General features: G+C 41.1%; 1 protein-coding gene across 8 annotated transcripts in view; it reads left to right on the top strand.

Annotated features, from left to right (window-relative positions):
* ELAVL4 (ELAV like RNA binding protein 4) overlaps positions 1 to 26,235 on the top strand; it is a 106,928-nt gene that overhangs the window by 69,027 nt on the left and 11,666 nt on the right. For all 8 annotated transcript variants that reach the window (XM_084637206.1, XM_084637208.1, XM_084637205.1 and 5 more), the window contains exon 3: positions 15,843 to 15,946. In XM_084637206.1, the coding sequence (XP_084493332.1) occupies positions 15,843 to 15,946 (104 nt within the window). The remainder of the gene's footprint in view (positions 1 to 15,842; positions 15,947 to 26,235) is intronic.

Raw genomic sequence — 26,235 nt, 5'->3', positions numbered from 1 at the left:
GATTTCTGAAGAGCATTAATATGTTGTGCATTGATCGGCCCATGTAGACTCTGCTGATGCACACTAAAGATTCCCTAGTGTGCTTTAATGTAATACTGTTTCAACAGCACTACATTAAAAGCGCAGTAGGAAATATGCCATGTGCACCTGCAGAGTCCGTGCAGACCAATTTATAAGGAACATGTTAGTGCTCTTTAGAAATCACACCCCCATAGTAAGCATTACCCCACCATGTAGACAAGCCCTAAGTCCCATTAGCAAATGGGATTTGGGTTCCCAAATGCTCTTAAGTCCCTTCTTGTTGTAGAAGACTTTGAAAAAATTTACCCTATGTCCAGTGCAGTCCATGTATCTGTAAATTATATACACTAATCTTATTAGTTACTTGAGCAAGATATGGCCGATGAAAGCTCAAAATCAAGTCTGCGTTCTGTGTGCAGCCTCCAGGTTTCCCTCCATCTTGATTGGTGCAGTGATGTGATCACAACTGAGGGTTCAGTGTCATATTATTCACCTTAATAAGCTGAAGGTGTTCGATGAATTCTGCCTTCCGTGTTGAGCTTTGGGAATCCAGAGGAGGCAGTGTCCCCCCTGACGAAGCTTGCCCCACTTCCCTTGGGAGGCTGTTCCATAGCCTAACAGTTATGGCTGTCAGAAAGTCTTTCTCTTGGAATTTAGCCTGTTATTTTTTTCACCTTTCTTAATTTCATCCCATTTCCTGTGGTTATACCAACAGATATCTCACTAAATGATTCGTCTCCCTGCTTGGTTTTACACACTTCAGATATTTGCAGGCTGTTATGCCTCCTCTTAGTCATCGCTTAGCACATCTGCAGTGTATTTTAATACTTAAATATTTGGCTCCTTTTGTCTTGCCCCATAAGTCATTCTCAAGTCCCCTGGTCAGATCCATTGCTGTTTTCTGAAATCTGCCTCCAGTTTGTCAGTATTTTCCTCATGTCCCAAAATTAGTGCACTATTCTAGGCCTCGCTGGGCCAAAGCTGTAGAGAAAGGGAGCTGTCACCTCCTTGCTCTAGGATGTGATGCAGTTGTGTATGCAGCCCCCTTTGAGGTGGAGACTAGGAGGGCAGCTACTGCATGTGGCAAACTTGTGTAATTTGATATGTGCTTTGCCCCCATTATTGGTCTTTTAGCATCATTGCTTCCCATTTTATCTCCTCGTGTGTGAGAGAGAATGAGTATTTTCCCCCAGTGTATTGGTTTTCATCTTTCCATGCTGAATCTTATTTTATTTCTACCTCTGTTACGAATTTGTGTCCCTTTGTGTTTGGCTTTTCTTCTGTGTCAGATTCACTGCAGTGGACAGAAGTAATAACTCATGGGGATTTCTGTCCCAATTGTGCATTACTCCAGGTCAGTGGATTTTTGTGGACAGCTGTAGCACAATTCTGTTCTTGAAAAAACTGTTCTTTCCACCAAATCCACCAGTCCACAGGACCCCATACTTCTTACAAGGAGGTAGGGAAAAAATAAGGAAAAAAAGAAAGAGAGGGGAGAGAGAACTAAATACAAAGGGCGGGGGGTGGGGAGGAAATCCATATATTTCCTCAAGAAATGGACTCCAAATTCTCTCATACGTATAGTCCTTTTGTAGCCCTTATAGAACCACCTCATATGAGGGTTTTTCTTAGTGTATCATTGATTTTAATTATTGACTCAGATCATTGGGACAATGTCAGTGAGAGGGAAAGAGAAAAAAAATTAGCAAAATAAAACATTTTAAAGCATTGTGGGGAGCACAAATCTTAAATTGGGCATTCCTGTTTTTGTTTGTGTTAATTTCTTTCACTTTCTAAAATGTGTTTCAGGTATGCTAGTGATGCCTGTCTTCCTTTAAAGTGCCAGGTGTCTAGAGGGTTGCAGAAAAGAGCTCTGTCCAATCTTGGTACAGTATTTCTATCTCCAGATTGGGGGACATTGTTATGAGAAGGAATTTAAAGGTTAAGACTTCCAAAATTCAGTCTGTCAGTTGTGCCTTTTAATTTAACTATACTGAGCTAGATGCTCATTTACACTGCTGTGGCAAGGTAAAAGGGAAATTTTACACCCACTTTTAAAGTCCCTTTACCTGCCAGAGAGATGTAAGGAGGCAGTAGTGAAAATCAAAATCAGACACACTGACCTCAGATTACAACTGGTCAGAAAAAGGTGGTTTTTTTCCATTGAAAACGTCAACTTGTCAATGGTTTGGGTGTTGGCCTGACACTTGGAAGATGAGGGTTCAGTTCCCTGATTTTGGGCAAGTGATAGAATCTCTTGGTCTCGGTTCTCCATCTGTGAAATGGGGATTATAGTACTTCTCTACCTCACAAGCGTGTTTGTAAGGATTAATGCACCAAAGATTGTGTGGCACTAAAATAGTGGGAGCCTATAGGTACCCTAGAAATAGATAGGTTCAGTCTCCAACCAACTTGGCTGCAACCGCTTCCAACCTACACCTCTCTTCTTTGAGCTCTGCATTCAGAATATTCCGAGTCTTAACTGATGCAGTAATCACACACAGTCACGTCCGTTCTTACAGCGCCATACTTATTTCAGATATGATGTAAAATAGAAATCCCAAATACTCAAGGTCACTAAAAGACCATGGGACGCTTTCTGCAAAAGTAGGGATGTTGTAATTGGTGTCCTAGTTAAATTCCAACTAAAGTAATCTTTCCTTGCACTTCCATTTGGACACCCTAGTCTTCATTTCCTCTTTTGAATGATTGTGCTATGTCTTGGTCACTGTGCGTTTCATTCTTGAAGTTGTTGTATTTCAATTCAGGAGCTGCAGAAGGTTCCTAAAAGTGGGGGGCCATCGGCACCTGAAATGTGACCCTACTTCCCGCATCATCACTTCTCCCCAGGACCCCACCCTCGTGCCACCCCTTCTCCCTGCAGCCCTACTCCCGTACAACCTCTTCCCACCGAGACTCCGCCCCTTCTCGCTACTCTCCACCATCCCACCACCTCGCTCTGGTGCCCCTGTTTCAGTTGTGTGCTCCCTGTACATACTGGGTGAGATTTCCAAAACTGGTCAGCAGTGAAGCCTGGTCTACCCCGGGGAGTGGGGGGAGTGAATCGATCTAAATTATGCAACTTCAGTTACGTGAATAACGTAGCTGAAGTCGATGTACTTAGCTCTCCTTACCGTGGTGTCTTCATTAAGACAATGAAGTTAAGTCGCTGGCTGACGCTCCCGCGTCGACTCTGCCTACGCCGCTCGTTCCGGTGGAGTACCAGAGTCGACGGGAGAGCACTTGGCAGTCATAGAATCATAGAATATCAGGGTTGGAAGGGACCCCTGAAGGTCATCTAGTCCAACCCCCTGCTCGAAGCAGGACCAATTCCCAGTTAAATCATCCCAGCCAGGGCTTTGTCAAGCCTGACCTTAAAAACCTCTAAGGAAGGAGATTCTACCACCTCCCTAGGTAACGCATTCCAGTGTTTCACCACCCTCTTAGTGAAAAAGTTTTTCCTAATATCCAATCTAAACCTCCCCCACTGCAACTTGAGACCATTACTCCTCGTTCTGTCATCTGCTACCATTGAGAACAGTCTAGAGCCATCCTCTTTGGAACCCCCTTTCAGGTAGTTGAAAGCAGCTATCAAATCCCCCCTCATTCTTCTCTTCTGCAGGCTAAACAATCCCAGCTCCCTCAGCCTCTCCTCATAAGTCATGTGTTCTAGACCCCTAATCATTTTTGTTGCCCTCCGCTGGACTCTTTCCAATTTTTCCACATCCTTCTTGTAGTGTGGGGCCCAAAACTGGACACAGTACTCCAGATGAGGCCTCACCAATGTCGAATAGAGGGGAACGATCACGTCCCTCGATCTGCTGGCTATGCCCCTACTTATACATCCCAAAATGCCATTGGCCTTCTTGGCAACAAGGGCACACTGCTGACTCATATCCAGCTTCTCGTCCACTGTCACCCCTAGGTCCTTTTCCGCAGAACTGCTGCCTAGCCATTCGGTCCCTAGTCTGTAGCGGTGCATTGGATTCTTCCATCCTAAGTGCAGGACCCTACACTTATCCTTATTGAACCTCATCAGATTTCTTTTGGCCCAATCCTCCAATTTGTCTAGGTCCTTCTGTATCCTATCCCTCCCCTCCAGCGTATCTACCACTCCTCCCAGTTTAGTATCATCCGCAAATTTGCTGAGAGTGCAATCCACACCATCCTCCAGATCATTTATGAAGATATTGAACAAAACCGACCCTTGGGGCACTCCACTTGATACCGGCTGCCAACTAGACATGGAGCCATTGATCACTACCCGTTGAGCCCGACAATCTAGCCAGCTTTCTACCCACCTTATAGTGCATTCATCCAGCCCATACTTCCTTAACTTGCTGACAAGAATACTGGGGGAGACCGTGTCAAAAGCTTTGCTAAAGTCAAGAAACAATACATCCACTGCTTTCCCTTCATCCACAGAACCAGTAATCTCATCATAAAAGGCAATTAGATTAGTCAGGCATGACCTTCCCTTGGTGAATCCATGCTGGCTGTTCCTGATCACTTTCCTCTCATGCAAGTGCTTCAGGATTGATTCTTTGAGGACCTGCTCCATGATTTTTCCAGGGACTGAGGTGAGGCTGACTGGCCTGTAGTTCCCAGGATCCTCCTCCTTCCCTTTTTTAAAGATTGGCACTACATTAGCCTTTTTCCAGTCATCCGGGACTTCCCCGGTTCGCCACGAGTTTTCAAAGATAATGGCCAATGGCTCTGCAATCACAGCCGCCAATTCCTTCAGCACTCTCGGATGCAACTCGTCCGGCCCCATGGACTTGTGCACGTCCAGTCGATTTATCATGTCTAGGCTAGACGGGATAAATCGACCCCCCGCTGGATCAATCGCTGCCCGTCGATCCAGTGGGTAATGTAGACAAGCCCTGAGTGCTTTTGAACATCAGGCCCATTTTGTATGTTGGTTTGCTTCATTTCATAGATGTTCTGTGATACTTCAGGATGAAAAGCATTGTGCAGTATAAAGCTATAGCCTGAGTTTCAAAGGCACGGAGCATATTCAACTTCCATTTGAATTCACTGGGCGCTGCCAGGGCCTAACATCTTTGCAATTCAAGCCACTAAAAGCTATTATCATACATTAAAACATTGTGTCAAAAATACGAAGGCGAACAAAGCAATTGTTGTTGTAATCTCCCTGCTGTAGTTTATGAAAGCCAGGTTTTATAGCCTAATGCAGCTTTGAATGGATGATCTTTTTCTTTTAGCTCTTCGTCTAGGGTGGGGTGGGCAAACTACGGCCCGCGGGCTGTTTTAAGTTGGCCCGCAAGCTCCCGCTGGGGCACCGGGTCGGGGGCTACACCATGCGGCTTGGCCCTGCTCCGGTGGTCCCGCCAGGGCTCTGGGACTGCGCCACATGGCTCGGCCCGACTCCAGCCGGGGCAGGGGCCTCACCACATGGCTCCCGGAAGCCACGGCATGGCCCCGCTCTGAGTGTCGGGGGCCGCTCCATGCCTAGGAGCAAAGAAGGGACATGCCACTGCTTCTGGGAGCCGCTTGAGGTAAATGTCGCTCGGAGCCTGCACCCCTGAGACTCTCCCCATGCCTCAATCCTCTGCCCCAGCCTAGGTCCCCCTTCCGCTCTCCAAACTCCTCGATCCCAGCACAGAGTACCCTCCTGCACCCCAAGCCTTTCATCCCCATCCCCACCACATAGCCCGCACGCCCAGCCAGAACCTGCACCCCTGCCCAGCTCTGATCCCCTTCCGAACCCCTCGGTCAAAGCCCAGAACACCCTCCTACACCCCAAACTTCTCATCCCCAGCCCCACCCCAGAGCCCTCACCCCCTCCCGCACCCCAACCCCAATTTTGTGAGCATTCTTGGCCCACCATAGAATTTCTATTCCCCGATGTGGCCCTCAGACCAAAAGGTTTGCCCACCCCTGATCTAGGGCCACCATATTCAAGGCCTAGTTATTCCCTGCGTGAGGCTCCATGAGACTCTAAAACTCATGAGGTGGTTTTGACCTGGTGAGTCTTAAACATTTGTTTCACGTGGGATTATAGGATATCTTCTGAGTTTTTGAACTAGTCTTTTTACTTTCTGATCTTTCTTTTTTCATCTGTTTTTGTACAGCTTCTTGTACCTCCCTCATTGTCATACTATCTGAGCACTTTTCAGCAGTGCATTAAACAATTGCACTAAAATATGTACCATGGGGGGACAGTTGCGACCTGTTTAGTGTCTCTTGTTTGGTAGGGTTTTGTTTTTAAACACACAGCAGTTTGTGTATGATATTAGAGAAGGAATGCGCCTTGCACTTGGAAAGAGAGGTCTTGAGGTTTGTGATGGTCCTTAGTTCCTATGATAGTTCGTTTCACAGTTTTGGACCAGTCTCCCTACCCAGCTCTTTCTCCTGCACAGATGAGCTTTTATCAGATTCCCTCTGGCATTACTAGAGTTTAGATAGTGCTAGAAATTCACTTTCTGTGAGATTTCTTATGGGAGAATGCAACCTTTGCCATTCTAATTGCAGGGCTTCAGCGCCTCTACGGGAGAATTTTCTGAGGGATACCATCCCTTCTGAGCAGTATTTTATGTCAGCGTGTTTGTGTTTTAAACACTGGTGCCTTACTGAAGCTCCCAGCTAGATGTGGTCTTAAACTGTGAGCTTCCCCTTAAGTTTAGTTTTGATGTTCCCAGACAATTAGTGGCTTTTGTGGGAGGGGAGAGTGGGGAGCAGCATATTTGTTTTACCTGAAAATCCCAGGTATCCCTGACCTGTAAGACCCTCCCTTTCTAGTTTACGACTTTTGTTACTAGCATCTACATTTTAACCAGCAATAAGCAGTGCTCTTGAATTGTAGCTGTACTGCAATCTGCAGGAGAGAGGGTTCAGCATTTCTTGGACACCGGAAGGGTCCTTGCAGCTTAGCTAGCAAAAGCTTGCTGTTCCCCTGGTTTAGAGCACACTGCATCTTGTAAGAGCCTGCATATTAAGAGGGTCTAAAATACTTTAGCTTGGTGGCTCTGGCACTGTGTCTCTATAAACTATAAGGGTTCTCTATTTCAGAGAAGGTTGGTTGGGATTTACTCTGCTTGGGCCCAACCTGCCTTCTGTAACATCTGAGATATGTGAACACTTACAAGTCACTTTCAAAATGGAGCATAGTTATTGCATCAGTAGTACTGGACTATTTCCTGTGGCCTGTTCTTTCAGGAGGTACCATTCTGTGCCCATCAAAAATACATTTGTTTCTTTGTCAGGGACCCAAACTATTCACAGTTTATCTCTCTCCCCCTTTTGGTTTGAGAATAACCCTGAAAATGCTTGCTAAATTTTAGCAGATGTGACAGCTGGACTGTAGTACAAACGGGCTGTCTCTCCATTCTTGGGCAAGCAGCAGGTTCCCTAAACAAACTTCTGTTTACTCTGAAGCAGTTCACGTCTATTTTAAATAGCCTGTAGGGTAATTAGACACTGTGTTAGAAAGCTACATCTGGTACAAGACAAGTAGTGACCTTCACAGTCCGATTATATTGGCTTATGGCAGTGAGGGGCTTATCTTAATTTTCTGATCTTGTTAGCATTGTGTTTCCATACTCTTCTTTCAGTACAGATTCTTTGGATTACAGCAGCTTCCTCTGCCCTTCTGTGAAAGGGATGTAAAGACAGATGGCGTAACAAGTTACTGTGAAAATGGGCACATTTTAGCAGCAAGAATACAGAGGACAAGTGGACTAAACAGGAGGTTTTCTCACCTCCAAAGATTAATCTGAAAAAGAATATGGACAGTGTCTTTGTAGGAAGGGGACACTTAAGATTATGAAAGAGTCAGTAGGCTTCTTCCTCTTTCTGTAGGTATAACCACTCATGGAGGCCATCTGACCAATAAACCATAAGTAAATACTTATGTGAAAGTTTGGTGAGGGATGGCTTAATATAAGATCCTGCACCCTGTGAAATGCCTACTGAGATGTTCTTCCATCAGCTGATACCAAAGTAAAGGCTGACTTTTCTGGACCTGTTGCTCATGAGACTCAACAGCGATGTGCGTATTTGTTTGACTTTTTGTAGAACCCTACTTCCTTTCTCAAAGCTCCTCTTAGAGCTGAAGCAAAACAGGATGAAAGGCATTCTCATTCTGCCCAGCTGGCTTAAATAAATGTAGTTTTTTCTGCTGATCCTACTTGAAGGTAAACTTGCAAGGCTTTTTTCTGGTGCTAGATATTTTTCCTGGTTTGTCTTTGACAGTTTGGAGCACTGAATGCTACTTAACTGACCTTTAGGACAAGAACCTTGCAGAACTCACTGCCATCTTCCTCAGGGTAGATGGTTCCTCCCCCCCACCCCCCTGGCCTCTCTTTTTTGGGGGGGGGGGGGGTGTATGAGACTGTAGACTGAAAAATTTTGGTATCCAGGATTTCCTTGTGAAAAATCTGGAATGAGGCCTAGGCCAGAGCTTGTTAAAAGCCCCACTATTGACTAGTTGAAACTTGAAGAAGTTCCATTCATAAAACTTACATTGAAGGGCCTCTACTCTTCATATTTGCTTCTTCTTTGTGGTTGCCTAAATTAAGACTTATGCTTAATTCTTCTCTTCCCTTGGTCTGAATCTCCTCTCCATGGCTTCCCTCTCCTTTTTATGTGATTGCAGTCAGTTTCGCTTTTGGGGAACTCTCATGGCAACTGAAATGATGAAGAACTTGTCAGCACATCTGTGTCTGTGCATTTTGAATGTGTCCATCTCTGTAGTGTCCATAAAAAGAAAAGGAGTACTTGTGGCACCTTCGAGACTAACCAATTTGTTTGAGCATGAGCTTTCGTGAGCTACAGCTCACTTCATCGGATACATCTAGCTCACAAAAGCTCATGCTCAAACAAATTGGTTAGTCTCTAAGGTGCCACTAGGACTCCTTTTCTTTTTGCGAATACAGACTAACACGGCTGCTACTCTGAAACCTGTAGTATCCATGTAACCTTCTGTGAATCCTGCGTCGTCTCCCCCAAAATACAGTGTTTTCGAATGAGATAAGATCATTCTTTGCCATTCCTAATTTTTCCCTGTGCCTCCCTCTTCTTTCCACATCCCCCTAAAGTAAGCTGATCTTTTAAAAAGAATAATAATTAGAAAAAACAGGAATGTGTTTAAAATCCTCTAGAAATATGTTGGGTTTCTCAAGCACTGGATATCCAGAAGGATGGAATGCTAAATATAATTTGGTCTCTTGTATTGCTGGTGTTTTAAAGGGAGCTAGTGCCCTAGCTGCTCTTAATTTTTGTTAAGAGAAAAAAATATGGCATTTTGCAAGCTACTTTTAAACATGTTGAGAGGGCTATTTCATGATTTTTCTTGTTTGCTTGCTGGCTTTCGTTAGGATGTGGTAAAAAGCAGAACAGTCTGTAGACAATGCAAAAAATGTTCTGCCTTTGCTGATTTGTAAGTGATAACTATTAATCAAAAATGGTATGGAGGAGAGGAATACTTTTTTTTTTTTTTTTTTTTTTATTTTTCCTAAACTTGCCTCTGCATTTCCCGGGTGAGTTTGCTGCTTCCACTTGGAGACCAGACCTGAGTTTGAAAGATAATGCTGTGGACTATATTAATGATTTCCTCCTGTGTGTGGAAAGATCCATTGCTCTTGTTCAGATTGTCTAATTATATTACTATAATACCAAAGGGCCTTAACCATGGACCTGAACCCCATTGTGCTGGGTGCTGTACAAACCCAACAAAAAGATGGGTCCCTACCCCAAAGAGCTTACAATCTAAAGATAAGGCAAAAGACAACAAATGGACACTGACAGGGTAGTACAGTGAGACAACATTGGTCAGCATGACACAGTTTTGTCGGAATACCAGAAGCTTAACCGTTATCAAGTTTTTTGTAGGTATCCTGGCATAGGAGAATTTGAAGGAGGCTAGTGAGGTAGCTTTGTAGATGTTTATGGGGAGTTCCTCCAAAGCATAAGGGGTAGCCTGGGAGAAAGCACGAAAGTGTTTGTTTGAAAATGTAACAGGGACCAATGGAAGCTGGTATAATTGGCATCATCTCAGCTGGCCTAATAGGGAAGCAAGTTGAACTTAAGTTTGGCAACAAATCCTTCACTAAATATCACAGGATTAAGTACAGAGGCAGGGGGCAGTGATTGGATTTAAGAAATCGAGCAATGTGTGATGTACAGCATTTCATCTGTAGGGGGTCTCTTTAAATCCCCCAGGTGACATGTGCCTGAATGTGGTTACCATCTGATGACTGTTCGGTGGCTGATGTAAAACGGGTTAGTAGTCTTGGTCCAGTTACTGAAGGGGAGATACTGCATTGCAAGAATAGTGCCGAAGTAATGGACACCAGTTGGCTTTCACATTGACGATTTCGGGAGAACAGCCATGGATTTCAGTTAGTGTCTCACCTCTAGATGGGGGGAGATACAGGGAAGATGTGGTGTAGGGAACCGGGCATTACTAGTATCCATACTATACCTGGTCTTGTGAATAACTAAAGGGTTCTAGTGTCCAGTGCAGACAACCTAGCACTCTTTGTGAATGTGATGAAATTCCCTTTATTTTAAAAAAAAAAAAGGGTGGGGCATACATTTTTGGCTTAATGCTACTCACACGTTGAAGACCAAAGAAAGTCTGATTTCTTCACATGTGGGTTTCAAAAGAGCATCCAGCATGCGGGATGCCAATCTGAAGAGGCCCAGCTTGGCTCAGAGGACGTTGTCTTCTTTTGTTTTGCTTTGAGGAATGGCTGCACTAGAAACTGGAAGGTGAAGGTGGGGCGGGGAGAGAGAACAACAAGCAGGAATAGTAGTAGTACGAAGATCTAGAAATATAACATGCTAGCCCCACCTAATTGTGATGTCTAATGAATTGGTGGATTCCAAAGTACAGAAAACAAGACTCTCAATTTAAGCTGGTGCTGTATGTGTCATGTGTGAATGGACTGCCTGTGCGGAACCCCACTGAGATGCCCAACTGCAGGCTATCTGTTGCCGGATCAGGGCCTAAGAAATGGTTTCCTTTTCAGAACATGCAATAAAAAGATAGGATCAAATTAAATGAAAGCTCATATTTCTTGGCCATGGTTTAGAACAAATCCTCTTCCCCTCCTCCAGTATCCATTTGCAGTGCACATGAATCTAGAATCTATTTTTATTGTCATGAGATTTATTGCTACTGAGAGTAGTTTGAAAAGAATTTATATTTAGCATGATTTGTTCCATTTTTTTGGTTCTTAGCTGTGAATGTTTAGTATACTAAAAGTTTACAGTGTCTGCTAGAAATCTCATATGACCAAGCATAGGTTTTCACAAAATTATTTTTCTGTCGATTTTTCCTTTTGACTCTATTGGCCTGCATTCTGTTGACTGAGGTAGAATTTTTTTTCCCTTCAACATCATTGATATAAAGTATAGACTGCTAAATCATATGGCAGAATGCAGCAACAAAAATTTGGTAATTGAAACAACTGCATCAAGATTGTGGTGGGTTGAGTTTTAATGGTTCATTTCATAGTAAAGCAGTATTTTTCCTTTTTTGGACTCCCTGAAATTAAGTGTTTAGAATGCTGAATAGGTCAACTTAGATTTTTCTTTCTATGAGAAATTTTATACAATATAATACCGCTAATGTAGGAATTAGCATACATGTGATTAAAAAACACCATCAGTAGCTTAGGAATAGAAGTTTATGATTAGCTTTTATACATGCATTATCAATCATTTCTTTTGAGGAATTTTGTTCTTTGAACCAGATTATGCAAACATGCAAAGGAGTAATTTTGCTCTTGTGAATTGCCTCCTTCCACTGTAAAGGAAACATCCATGTAGATATCTTTTTGTGTGGAGGATGGCAGATGGCCAGTGCAAAGTAACCTTAATGATGTAACTAAGGAACTCCAGAGAAAGGAATGGGGGGACATGAGAAGCTTTGTTTCCAGGTCAGTGTTGTTCTCCTCTTGTGTCAGCTGTCTTATGTCACTCTCTGCCCTCCCCAAAGTTCCTTTTAGGTTCCTTTTATCTATATTCTCTTCCTTAAAAAGGTATCTATGCAAATGTCTCTGAGAAATGAGGTAATATTTTTTTGTTGGTCCAACTTCTGTTGGTGAGAGAGATAAGCTTTTGAGCCACACAGAGCTCTTCTTCAGGTCTGGAATCATTAGGAAAGGGATAGATAATAAGGCAGAAAATATCACATTGCCTCTATATAAATTAATGGTACGCCCACATCTTGAATACTGCATGCAGAGCTGGTTGCCATAACTCTAAAAAGATCTATTGGAATTGGAAAAGATACAGAAGAAGGCAACAAAAATGATTAGGGGTCTGGAACAGCTTCCGTGTGAGGAGAGATTAATAAGACTGGGACTTTTCAGCTTGGAAAAGAGATGACTAATGGGGGATATGATAGAGATCTATGAAATCATGACTGGTGTGGAGAAAGTAAATAAGGAAGTGTTATTTACTCCTTCTCATAACACAAGACCTAGGAGTCACCAAATGAAATTACTAGGCAACAGGTTTAAAACAAACAAAAGAAAGTGTTTTTTCACACCATGCACAGTCAATCTGTGGAACTCTTTGCCAGAGGATGTTGTGAAGGCCAAGACAATAAGAGGGTTCAAAAAAGAATGAGGTAAGTTCATGGAGGATAGGTCCGTCAATGGCTATTAGCCAGGATGCACATGGATGCAAAACCATGGTCTGAAGTGTCCCTAGCCTCTGTTTGCAAGAAGCTGGGAATGGGCAATGGGATGGACCACTTGATGATGACCTGTTCTGTTCATTTCCTCTGAAGCACCTGGCTTTAGCCACTGTCAGAAGACAGGATTCTGGGTCAGATGGACCTTTGGTCTGACCTGGTATGGCTGTTCTTATGCCCTGTGTGACTCTGGGCAAGTCATTCGGGGCCAGATTCTTAAACGTATCCATAGATATCAAGATAGATAGCTATGTTATATGTTGCAATGCTTAAGTGACTTAGACAGCTAAGTCCCATTTTCAAAAGTGACTTAGGCACCTAGGAGCCTAAATCCCATTGACTTTAATTAGACTTAGGTGCCTAAATACCTTTTAGGATCTGGATCTAAAAGCTTGTCTCTTTTGAGAATGGAACTTAGCTATCCAAGTCACTTAGGCCTCACAGTGCTGAGCAGAGGAACACCTTAATACCTTTGAAAATCTGGACCTTATTCTCTCTCTGCATCAGACAGTTCCCCATGTGTGAAATACTAATTATTTTATTGAGCTCTACCAATGAAAGGTGCTGTATAAGAGCTAGATATTTGTTGTTGTTGTTGTATTTATTTGTATTGCGATAGCATTTACGAGCCCCAGCCCTGGAACAGGACCCTATGGTGCTAGGCACTGTACAAACACACAACGCAAAGACTGTCCCTGCCCCACAGTGCATTCCCCACTTACCAGAGGTATTGAGGGCAAACATATTAAAGATTGGGAGGGGCCCACCTACAGCTGCAATGGGGTACATATAAATACCTTAGGTCAGGGGTTCTCAAACTTCATTGTACCCTCTTCTGACAACCCTCTTCTGACAACAAAGTTACTACCTGCGTGGGCCAAAGCCTGAGCCCCACCACCCTGGGTGTGGGAGAGCGGGCCGAGGCCCACCGTCCCGGGTGGGCAGTGGGAGAGCTTGGGCTTCTGCTTCAGCCCTGAGTCCTAGCAAGTCTAATGCTGTCCCTGCTGACTCCATTAAAATTGGGTCCTGACTCACTTTGGGGTCCTGACCCACAGTTGAACCGCTGCCTTAGGTAGACACAAAACAGTGGGGAGAGGTGACATCAAAAGTATTTCTTATGCTATTTATGCTTCTGGTTCTTTGCTCAGTTTAACTTTTGGTTAATGCAGGCTAACTGGGGTTGAGATATATTTGTTGAGATGAATTTAGCCATTCAGGAAGAATGGGTGTGTTTTGTGCTTGTACTTCTAGTCTTAGTGAATGGAAGCGCTCCCTTGATGTATGTAATTTAAAATAGCAATTTCCTGTCTGTAACACTGTATGTGGTCATTGTAGCTGTGAAATAAAGCATTTCTGTGGGTTTTTAAAGGTGTGCTGCAATATCTGTGTAAGCCTTAAAAATTGAGCACCTTGATCTGATTTTTAGAAGACCGAGGAACTCTTATTATATATGGATTATGCAACACAACATTTCTTGGGTTGTTTTTTTTTTCCTCCCCAAATTCAGTAGGCCAAATGCGCTTTCTCTCTGCGACAAAGTAACAAGGTTTTTATGTAGCAGAGATGGAATCCCTCCACCAGACTAGGGCATAGGTCCTCGTGTGCAGGATGCTTTGTGACCTCTGCTTTCTCCATGCAGGTGTGTGAGAAGGAGCTGGGTAGCTACTTCTGCATTATTACAGTGAGAGCCCATATGGAGTACAGGTTTTAGAGTGGTAGCCGTGTTAGTCTGTATCAGCAAAAATAACAAGAGGTCCTTGTGGCACCTTAGAGGCTAACAAATTTATTTGGGCATAAGCTTTTGTGGGGTACAGTTTTCACAGTCTGTTATCTCTCTCTCTCTCTCCCTGTGTGGGCTTTTCACAACCTTTCTTCCTCTTACCCCTCTTGAGCAGAATCAGGATGATTCCTCTGCACATTGGACCCCATGTGCAGGTAGGATTTGGACCTAGCATTTTCCAAATTCATTAAAGTATATAACAGTGGGTAAGATTCAAGAAAATGCCTGCCTCCTGAGAATTTTTTTTTAACCCTTGTTATCTCTACATGCCCAGTAAATGTCTGTGGTTTTAAAAAAAATACAACAAATCATTGCATTTTCCAAATATCCAAAATAATTTAAATATGGCACATAAGACCGAGGAATTTGAAAGCCTGAGTGCAAAATCTGCTTGTGTGTTGCTGTTGTCTTTCGTGTTCTGTTAACATTCATATTGTAAAATCATTGGGAGAAAGGTCTAATATTTTTTGGCGTAGCTTTTGGTTATGTTATCCTACTCCATTGCAGACACTTAGTTGTCCTTGCTGTATGTGTATATGTATAGCGTTAATAATAGTACATCACTAGCTCCATGTTACTAAACCGAGTTGTTAAACCAGGTCTCCTCCTCCTACTACAAACATAAACACAGACATTACCAGTAAAACAGAAGCTGTTGAAATGATTTGGCTGCTAAAATGTGCTCCTGCCATCCGGATGCAGCAGCAGTTGTACCGTATTGTCTTTGCCGGCATCACCAACATACTAAAGAAAACATAATGTAAGAGCTTATCCTGGCACGTGATAGTCTGTCCTTTCTTTTCAGTTCTGCATTGCCAGTCACAAGTCAATAACACAATATAGAAAGTTTAAGTTGATTTTACAACCAACTGATCAATGTGTTTTGGAGGGATCTGGTAAAATATGAGGCTTCTGAACTTTCACATTATGAAAACCAGACAGACTCTATAAACAATGGCATGAGGAGCATTTATTTTTATTTCATTTTAAATGGGAACCATGTTGCTTGAACAGCTGATCCTCTAGTTTGTTACAAACTCAACACAAAGCTATTAATTGTGTTTATCTAATTCCATTGATATCAACACGTTACATGCTTTTCAGATAACTTGTAGAAAAGCATTTTTTTGGCTTTTTTTTTTTCTTCTCCCTTTTAGGTATGTACATTGGAGTGGCTATTTAAAAATTTTCTGTTAGTTTCCACAGAATGGAATGGTGAAAAACTGACACCCTGCTGTATGTAGAGAGTCTAGGTGGAAGTGTGGTGAAAACAAACAGGAGAAGAGAATTTTGATTCCACATTTGGAAGTCATTCATGTGCTGAAAAGATACTGAGTCCTTTTTTGTTTTGTTTTGTTTCTTATGTTTCAACAGGGCAGAGTTTAGGGTATGGATTTGTTAACTATATTGATCCAAAGGATGCAGAGAAAGCCATTAACACTTTAAATGGACTCAGACTCCAGACCAAAACCATAAAGGTAAGAGAATACAAAGAGCCTTTTGCTAAATTTAGGAAGAGCAGTAAGTAGTTAAGACAGTTTTTGGAAATCTCATTAGTATTTTAATGTAAAGGGCACAGCTAACTAGCAGTTCCTTAAAACAAAGGATGTATGGCAGATGGAATCTTTTTTTCTTTCAAACTGCTACTATTTTTATTTATTGGGGGCGGGGAAACCCTTGTCAAGCTTTCTAAAGCGTTGTAATGGGATTTGAAGTTAGGATAAAACAGCCATTGAGAGAACATAACCCATAAAAATCCATAGAACAAAGGTGTAATATACAGTTGTATCATTCATAAATGACCACAACACATGTTGTGTTAATTACAATTAATTTGGCATGTGATTATCAAACATTCAGTTCATAAAAGGCATCCTCTAATCAAGATACACTTCTTCCCAGTTAAGTGCCATTTTCAAAAACAGGTTTCAGAGTAACAGCCATGTTAGTCTGTATTCGCAAAAAGAAAAGGAGGACTTGTGGCACCTTAGAGACTAACCAATTTATTTGAGCATGAGCTTTCGTGAGCTACAGCTCACTTCCACAGTACTCTCTTTCAAGGGTTATTCTTCCAGTGTCACTGTTCTTTGTTTGATTCACGTTCCCCCAAAGGGACTAGAGATCAAGTAGAAGCCACCCAGTTTGTTATGCAAACATGCCATTAGTTTCTCCCTGGTTTCCTCAGTGGTCCGAGCAAATTTTTGCACTGTAGAATTTTTTAGTGTATCTCTGATTTCAGACATGTAGCCTCTGGATCTGCTCAGTTAATCAATCACAAGCAAAAATGTTGAGCTTTAAGAGAACAAGAGACTAATTATTGAGATTATATATAAAATATTCTTTCCAAAATTCATCTTGCAGGAGCAAGACCATCACACATGTATGTATTTGTACCATGTACCAAAATCCTTACAACAGGTTTTTATGTAGTTAAGGTTTGTATTTATTTAATTTATCCAAATTTGTAAAGTAAAACAATAAAACTATTCTTATCAACTGCAGCAGATTGAAATTTAATGCTGAGATTCAGCAATTTATTCATTCCACTTATAAAGTTGAGCTGCAGGTTGCTCTCTACATTTATCTTAAAGGGACACTGACAAGATAAATATCATAATTTTAAAAAAACATGTTCTTACCAGTTTTCTAAATGCCTTAGATTTAAAACTCAAATAATCATAGAATATCAGGGTTGGAAGGGACCTCAGGAGGTCATCTAGTCCAACCCGCTGCTCAAAGCAGGACCAATCCCCAACTAAATCAACATCTAGTTTACTTCCTACTTTTAATGCTGTGCATTTACTACTTGCATATTAGACACTTTGTCCCAACTAGCTAAACTCTTTTTTTTAGTTAAATTTCTATTTTTAATCGCTTTCACTTTCTGGTTCTCCTGAGGAAGAACTGTGCTGTTGTATTTGAGTTTCCTGTGCTGTTGGGGAATGTCAACTGCAAAAGAATGTTTTTAATTTTTCCATGTTTCATGAAACTACTTAATTTGTTATGCTTTTCTGACTTTTCTTAAATAGTTTAAATTCACAGTTATTTTATTTATGTGTCCTTCTAAGGAGTTACAACTTCTGCAGTAAAAGTTTGTTTTAGGAGGAACTTGGTACACCACACATTTCTGGAACAGTGTTTCTTTAATATAAGTTTTTTAAAATACATATTAAAATTGTATGGAAACAGTTTACTGGTTTTTGGTTTCTTTTTTGCTTATAAATAAGTTATTAATTACTTTGATTTCACAAGTGAAATTCTGTTGGAATTTTGAAAGCAGTTAAAATTTAATACCAAACAAGGAAACAAGTCAGTTTTATATGCATAGGAGTTGTATACATTTTACAAGGATTAGTAGAACATGTACAGTCTTCAAAATACACATTTTAAATAGGTATTAACAAAGACGCCCGAATTAATCTAAAGGAGCCTTATTTTTTAATGTCCACACTTTGTTGACTGTAACAATATCATACAAGCAATAACACACAATAAGGGATGCATACTTTTTGGGCAGTTTGAATACAGCTTGGAATTGTATCTATTGCAAATAAAATGCACCCAAAGAGTGTTTGAAGTAGCAAAATGGCCTTTTATTAAACTTCCCGCCCCGTCCCCACAAACCCTTTTAAGTCCATGGTAAACCTATCCTATTACTGTGTTTATTAATTCTCTTAAATAGGCCCTTTCTTCCAAGTGTAGAACAGTTTGGAGGCTTCACAAAGTTGAAGTTGTTGAGGTGTGAAGAATATATTTTCAGTATCCTCTCCAACTCCCATGACAGTTAACTATATTGGAGGAAACTACCTCTGAATTCCATCTTGGAATCCAAATACTCTTGCAAAGCCGCAGCAAATCATATTCAATAAAGTTTTAGACGACTTTACTTTGTTCCACTGTCCCTTCCATCCCACTCCCCATTTCACATTGTGCCACCGCTTACAACAGGATCACTTTTGTTTGTTTTTATTATATTTATTCTTTTTATTTATATATTGGATTAATGCACAAAAATATAAACGCACCTAACTAATGCTCTCGGTGCCATTTGCAGATCTTTAATAATGCAATCGGTACTTAAAAATTCCTTTTTTAATACACAGTTCCTTTGCAGACTGGAAAATTAATTTGATTTAATTAAACAGTAGCATAAAATTTAAAACAAAAGTACTGATTACTTTTGCAGATTGTGTCATAGATTTGATTGTATTTTTTTAAGGCCAAGAGAGGGTCATTATCATGTAATCTGACCTATTTAGGGCCAGGTTGAGCCTTCGGTCAGTGGCAATGTAAGGTGTGGAATGTAGCTGGACACCTCCCCAGGGAAGACGTTTCCTTTATTATCTCTTCCTCTTTACCAAACACAGATTTTGTCCTTGTACAGCCTCCTGTGCTCCTACACCCAGAACCAAGGTCAGGGGAGGCTATCTAGGAGTATGTGGCTGAATAGTGTTTTCACTCATCCTCTTGCCCCTGCATAGCTGTGTAAGGCTGGGAAACAATCTGACCCTGAACAGGGTCATTTTTAAAAGCAAAGGTAGAAGTTCAAGTGCAAAAACATTGTACACACAAGAAAAGTTACAGATCCAGCCGTCTGCACAGAATTCCAGGTGGACCTCAGGCTCTGGGAGGGGGTTGTTTTTCTTTTAATTTGTTTTTTAAATTTTTGGCTTTAAATCTTGTGTTTAATGAAGTACTAACAAATTGAAATTTAGTCCTTTAAAAAAAGAATCAAAATTAGTTCAGGTACTACACCTGTCCTTATATCCCAGTCTTCTCATGTTTATGGATTTACAGTTGAATTTTTTGGCTGGTTTTTTTTAATGTTCTTCTCTCACCTGATACTTATGAGAGACCCATGTAAACAAGAGAAATTTTTGACTCTGCAGGGGAATCAACAAAACTGACTATGCACAATCTGCTGTCAAATGTACAGAATATATTAATTGAAGATTTAGATTTTTGTCTTTAATCTTTTGGTGGTATTATAAGTAATCCCTTTTATCAATAAGAGCTAAAATATTCATATTTAAAGGTTTTGTTCAATGTCCTTTATAAACAAAGCTTAGAGGAGATTGTTTAGCAGAATATCTGTTCCAGGGGAAGAGTCCAGATAATGGATGTGCATGTATATTCATGTATTTAGGTGTAGATGATTTTATGAGCGGTAATCCTATTCAGCTAATCATATTGCATATTTCAACAAAGCTCTTTTATATTATTGTCATCATTTTGTGAGGGAGGGGACATTATATATAGTTGCAGTGAAAACTTCTATGTAGTTCCACAAAACACTTTTGGGTTAATGAAGATATGTCTCGTGTTTGAAACAAATCCATCTGTTGGAGATGGTATCCATTTTAAAAAGATTAATTTTGTCCATCCAAGAAAGTGCAATGGAAGCCTACTTGTAAAGGTCACTGCTAATGTTGAAGATTGGCTAGAAGTTGAATGAAATATCAGAAAGGAAGCTAGATGTACTCTGCATAACCTACAGATTGCTTAAACTCCTGAGCACTGAATAAAATGCATAACATTTAAGATGATGTGGAGGAAGTGTTTCATAATGTTCTCAAATGATTCAGAAGATCTGAACGTTATGTTTAAGGGCATTAGAATAAGGAGGGGATACAGAACGTTGAAGGGAGGTTTGAAATCAAAAGAAAAGTATTGTCTACCGAACGCACAGTCCTATTCACTTTCCGTTGCCCTACCTTGAGAGAAATAGATTTCCTCCCTCCCTGGCAGAAGTAAGCAGTGTGCTATCTCATGAGAACAAATAGAAGAGGTGCAGGGGGAGGTCCTGACAAATAGGCAAAATTTGAGCTAACATAAAGAACCAGCCTGGCCTAAATTCCTGATTCCTGCCAGTATAATCCAGTTTTAAACGTCTGTGCTTAGAGACAGATTCAACACCCAAAACCATTCAGTGTGGTCAAAGGCTTTTTGTGCATCTCAAGTTACTACAATTTCAAGCTTTTTGAAAATAAAGTTAATAGTGCAGTATACATGTGCTGATATTTAATACTTTCTAGTGTTAGAAATGTTTACTATTGCTAAACTCTGTTTTGTGTAGGTCCCCGGGACTGGGGGTGTTGATGATGATGGTGATGATGTTAACTTAAAACACATAGAATAAAACATTGGCAAAGACCAGAAAGATTGATTAGCTACTTTACTGTTGTGTTTCTCTACAGCGAATGTGGCAGCATTACTTTAAAATGTTAATGTATTTGTGTTAGTTTTTTTCACCATGCCAGATTTTAAAATCACTTGCACACTCAGACCTGCCTGTACCTTACTGCAAGGCAAGCTAATAATAGCAGTCCCCAATCCCCTTCACACCCAGTCATGCTGAAGAGAAAAAGTTGGCTATGAAGCATGCCCAAAAGGTTAACAAATGATGACTCAGGCAGACCAAGGATTTACAAAGCCACAAATGCTCTGCCAGCAGCACCCAATCCCCTTCAGATTGAGGGTGGGCTTCTTGTCATAGCTGCAGCAGTATGTTACAAGGAGAAAGGAGGTCCCTCATGTTACCAGGTCCCAAACCATTTAGAGCTTGATGGGTTAAAACCAACATAGCGAACTCCAGCCAGAAATGTATTGGCAGCCTGGTGATGCTAATTACAGTGTGCTGATGATGTGTGCCTTCTGCATGATGCTTTGCTAAATAAGTGGGTGCTTCCATTTTGCACTAGCTCCAGTTTCCACATGGTCTCAATATATAATCCCCATGTAGAGCACATGGTGGTAATCTAACCTCCAGGTGACAAAAGCATAGATAATTGCAGCAGGGTGCTCCCTTGGAAAGTGGTGGTTGAACATACCAATTGACGCTCTCTTAATAATGATGGCGTTTCATTCTGAAATAGGGTGACAGCACCTAAGGTGCATTTAACCAATCTGTTGAGTACATTTAGCTGCACTCAGACACCCTACTTCTTCCTCCCCAACCCCAGAAAAGCTTTATAAGTATTGGGAGGGATAAGGGAATGAATGGGCGTTTGTTGGTTTCTCTTTATGAAAATTCAGATTACAGGCTGCAGACTTGGCGGATAGCTTTTCCCCACCTGTTCCTTTTAAAATTAAATGTATTTTTTTCCATTGTGTAGCAGATGAGTATTAGTCATAAAAGAGAGACTTTCTGCTATGATTGTAAAACCATGGTGATAAAATCTCAGACAAAAAACTTTAAAGATACTGCAGATCTCAGAAAACTTACTAACTTACTTACTGTTTTTTTGGTCTTTGAGAGAAGGCTCTGTCTGTCTAACCTTCTGGACTTTGTGATGCTCATTAACATTCTCTTTCACCCTTCTTTCTGCCCATAGTAGCATTGTCGCTATAACGAAAGGGACCTTTTCAGTGCTTACGTTCATGAAGATTCTAATTTGGCTTCGCTGCATTCAACATGCACCAGAGAGTCTTTATCTCTCAGTTTTGTGCATCTGCTCTAATTGAGATCTCTTACTTCCTAACTGCTTCACTTTTGCCAAGGAGTCCTTTCCATTCGACGCATCATGAGCAATTATTTCTCTTAGCACTGCTCTTGATGTTTCCCAGAGTGCTGCCTGGTCATTATCTATGGATAGCCTCCCTGAAGTGATGGGACAGACCCTTCTTTCTTATCTATAATCATAATTAATCTCAATAAAGCTGCATTGAAATGCCAAGTGTAAAACAACTCAGACCCCAAGGAAAAAAGAGTAGTCTTATGGGATGATGATGCTCTGGCTCTTGGACAGGAATGACACAAACATGCAAGGAATTTGGCCAAATCAGTAGGGGTTTTTTTTTTCTGCAGGGTATTTTCACAAATCTGGATTTTGCAAGAGTTAGAGCATGCAACTGGAAATGTGGAGGCAAGGATTCTGTTCCTTGGAATTTCTAAACATTATATATGACAATTTCCTAACTTAAAAAGTGTTGCAGCCAACATGGGGAAATTCTTTAAAGATAGATAAAGAGAAACTGATCACAGAATTAAAACTAATGGTAGCTTAGGTTCAAGTGATCCTGACTCCATCACTTTTATAATATGCAACCAGAATAAAGTCCAGAACAATATTTATAGTTGGCGCTTTAATAGGGCCAGTTTCACAAAGTGGAAAACAATTATGAGCCAAATCAGCTGGGATGAAGAAATTATATTGAATGATAATTGGCAATCATTTAAGAACACCTTAGGAGATGCCCAAAATCCCATAATCAACAAGGAGGCCATAATGGTTTAAAAAAAAATGTGATTTAGAGGGGAAGTGAAGGCAGCTATAAAAAAATATTGTAACAAATGGAAATAAGGGAAAGTGGATAGTAATGAATATGATAAAGTGCATTGTAGCTCACGAAAGCTTATGCTCAAATAAATTTGTTAGTCTCTAAGGTGCCCCCAGTACTCCTTTTCTTTTTACCTTTTTAAAGCACTTTGAGATCTACAAACAAAATACATGGACTGAGTACCAAGTGTTCATTTATTTTTTTATTCCAGTGGGGTCTACTAGCGGGATTTTTTGGGAGAGTGGGCATGGTGTAGTATTCCAGTAGCAGGTTGATGCCTCAGCCAAATCGGACCCTGTTGTGCTGGACATATGCCTAATAAAGGACAATTGCGATCAGAATGCTTACAATCTAATACATAAGATGGTGGTTGGTCAAGGAGAAGTATTGTCCCCGTTTTAACAGATAGAGAGCGGAGGGACAAAAAAGGTTAAGTGACTTGCCCAAGGGCACACAGAAAATCTGTGGCAGAGCCAAGAATTGAACCCAGATTTTTGGAATCCCAGTCTAATGATTTGAACAGAAGACCATCCTTCCTCCCTAGGTATCCGTCTAATGGACAAGTAGAATCTTTCAGAATTGTTAATAAGGTCATTATAGAGTGAACTGTCTTTGTCACTAGACCACATTTCACAGACAGTCTACAAAATCCCAGGGCTGCACTGAGAGTCATAGAAGCTGGTAACACAGTAAACATTGCTTGCACCTTAACTTACAAAGATTATAGCTATGTCTCAGGTATTTGAACAATCAGTGCTATAAGAGCTGTTCCTGTGGTCTTAGGGCATTTGTACATGTGACATTCACAGGTTAAATGTTCAACACTAGTCTCATGAGCTCCAAGCTAGCAGTGACTGGGAACAGTGCAAGAGGCAGTGCACTAATTTCTGACAAGAAGTGAGCACCTTATGTCACTTAAAGCAGCTTTTACAGCCAGATAGAGATGAGCTGGTGTACTCCAAACCACTGTGTTATGACAAGGAACATTATTGCGGTGCAAGAGGAACAAGTTCCTCTAAAAGACCAAATGGGGAAAAGAAGTCTGAGGCTATTCTGTAATTTTGTTAATTTAAACTGTCTAGTCTTATTTCTGGAGAACAGCCTTTCAGATGAACAAATAATGAGAATATGATGGACTTTATGTCCAATAACTGGATAGACACATTAACTGAGTGTATCAGCAGTGAAATGGTTGTCAGCATTTAAATTGTTGCTCTTAAGCGTCAGAGTTCTGGCCTTGTTGAGAGGAATGGGACAAGTTCACACCACCTTTACTGCTTTTGTTAGGGTCTGTGTAATAGGAAGACTAGATTGTATCAGTTTATTCTTAAGGGTCTTGAGGGCTATGAGGAAATAGGAGGAATTATTCTTCCTGTTGAACATGAAGATTTTTCTGTGCCAGTGGACTGAAAATATTACGTAATTTCATCCATGGAGGACATGAAATTCTGGAACACGTAACTCTGAGGCATGTTGTTTGTACTGCACACTTGGCAAAGAGAGACTGCAGCAAATTACTCCATTCTTAAGTGGCTTGAGTAGAGAAGTACATTGATCCAACACCGAGTACAGTGGTGTCATTTGACAAACACAGAGTCACAAAGCACTGAGCAGCACAAAATGGATGGAGCCAGCAATTGTCCCATAATCCTTAGAGAGGATTTGAGGCAGTCTCTTAAGAACTGAAGGTTGTCTAATGAAGAGACAGTCCTTTGAACAAGTTGCATTTTATTTCTTGTGTGATTGGCAGTAGTCTAGCAAAAATATTTTCTCCATAATTATTTTGTGTATACGTATGCAAATTAACATTGGAGACTGGTGAGCCATAAAACAAATCCATCGATATCACATTGTCTCCCTTGGCTATTTGACCTAAGCAGCTTGAAAATGATCTGATAGAGTGGAACAGCCCTCCACTTCCAAGCTTTAAAGTGCATGGACCACCCTTTCTCTTAGCAGTTGTCCTGTTCACAATCATTAATATGAACTTGCAGTAGTAAGGATTTTTTTTTCTTTTTTAACTAGTCTTTTGTGTTTCAGATCCCTCATGCTGGTAAAAGCAAACTAAGGTTCCTAATGGGAGATAAGTGTAAATATAAAGAATTCATGCGACACATTTTCTGAGTGTTCTGCAATGTTCAGTAACAAAATGGGAGCCTGTTTTGGCACATCTCCATAATAACTGTTCTAACCCCTTTACAGCACAGTGAAGTGATGGGATTTTTTCCTGTAACCCCTTATAAAAACGTGGGTGCCCACTACTAATTGAACAATAACTTAAGAGGGTGGGTCTGTCTAATGAATGGATTTGTACTTGATTGACCTGGGAGGGAAGTCGGGAAAAGACTGAAGAGAAGAAATAGCCTTCACTAGCCTTGTGTCCCTCTCACATTCAGAACCCTATGTGTTGGAGATTGAGGATAGCTGACTATCCTTTGGCAGCTCACTGCCCAGTATCCTCTGTAGCCTGACTGTTTTAAGGCAGGTGGAACTAAAATTAGATCTCAGTTAATGATGTGGTTTACATGCGGTGTGGGTGGATGTGTTTGTGTGTGAGAGAGAGAGAGATTGTGCAAAGTTCACTCTCTCTCTCTCCACCCACTTTGCCTGTCTGCATGGCTCACAAGAACAGAGCAAAGTATTAAAATCTTCAAGAATCCCAGTCTTTCAGTGCCCCAAAAAGTGATATTTTCCTCTATCTGTATACCTTTTCTGCTCAGGGTAGAATAAGGCACTGGGTTGCTGAATGTGCTAAAGTGAAGAAACCCAGGACCTGGATTTGGCAGTTTGCCCAAGAATTTTGTGTGTCTTGCAGTTCTCCGTTTTTAGGAGCAAATAGATTTTTCCAAAGGGTAGCTTTAGAGTGGTGCCCTTGACAGTGCCCTTATTAAGATAGGATGTTTATAGAAAATTGTTTTGAGGTGATAGATTCTTTCTGAAAATTCAGGGTGAAATCCTGGCCCCATTGAAGTCAGTGGCAAACTCTCATTGACTTCAGTGGAGCCAGGATTTTATGCCAAGACTTAGTTTATTTCTCTTGAAAACGGAGGTTAATCATACCAGCTGGAGGCTGGCGTAGTGTGAACAAGTGCTGTGAAATCTCACAGATGTTGCCCTGTAAGTGCACTCCACAGTTAGCATGTGACACCCCTGCTATTCTAATCCTGGATCCGCCTTAAGCAGTGCCTTCCAGTTATCCCACAACTTGCTCCAAAATGTGTGGCGGTTTTGTGATTATGCATAAACTGAGAATAAGAAACCACCAAACTCATGTATGATCTAAGACAAGGTTTTTAACTGTGTTCTCCACAGATGAAAGGCCAGTCTACGAAATCCTAGGACCTCTCCACCAAACCACCAGGCATCACGTAGGAATTACATGAAGGAGCGCTGAGCTACATGGACTGTACTCTCAGCGCCTCACTAAACACCCAGGGTGGGGGTTTGCAAGGCCTGTAAGTGACTTAGGAGCACTTGACCCATTGAA

Source organism: Lepidochelys olivacea, assembly GCF_965140295.1.
Source record: "Lepidochelys olivacea isolate rLepOli2 genome assembly, chromosome: 8".
Classification (NCBI taxonomy): Eukaryota; Metazoa; Chordata; order Testudines; family Cheloniidae; genus Lepidochelys; species Lepidochelys olivacea.
Note: the sequence above shows the minus strand (reverse complement) of the source record. Positions and strands in the feature narration are given on the sequence as shown.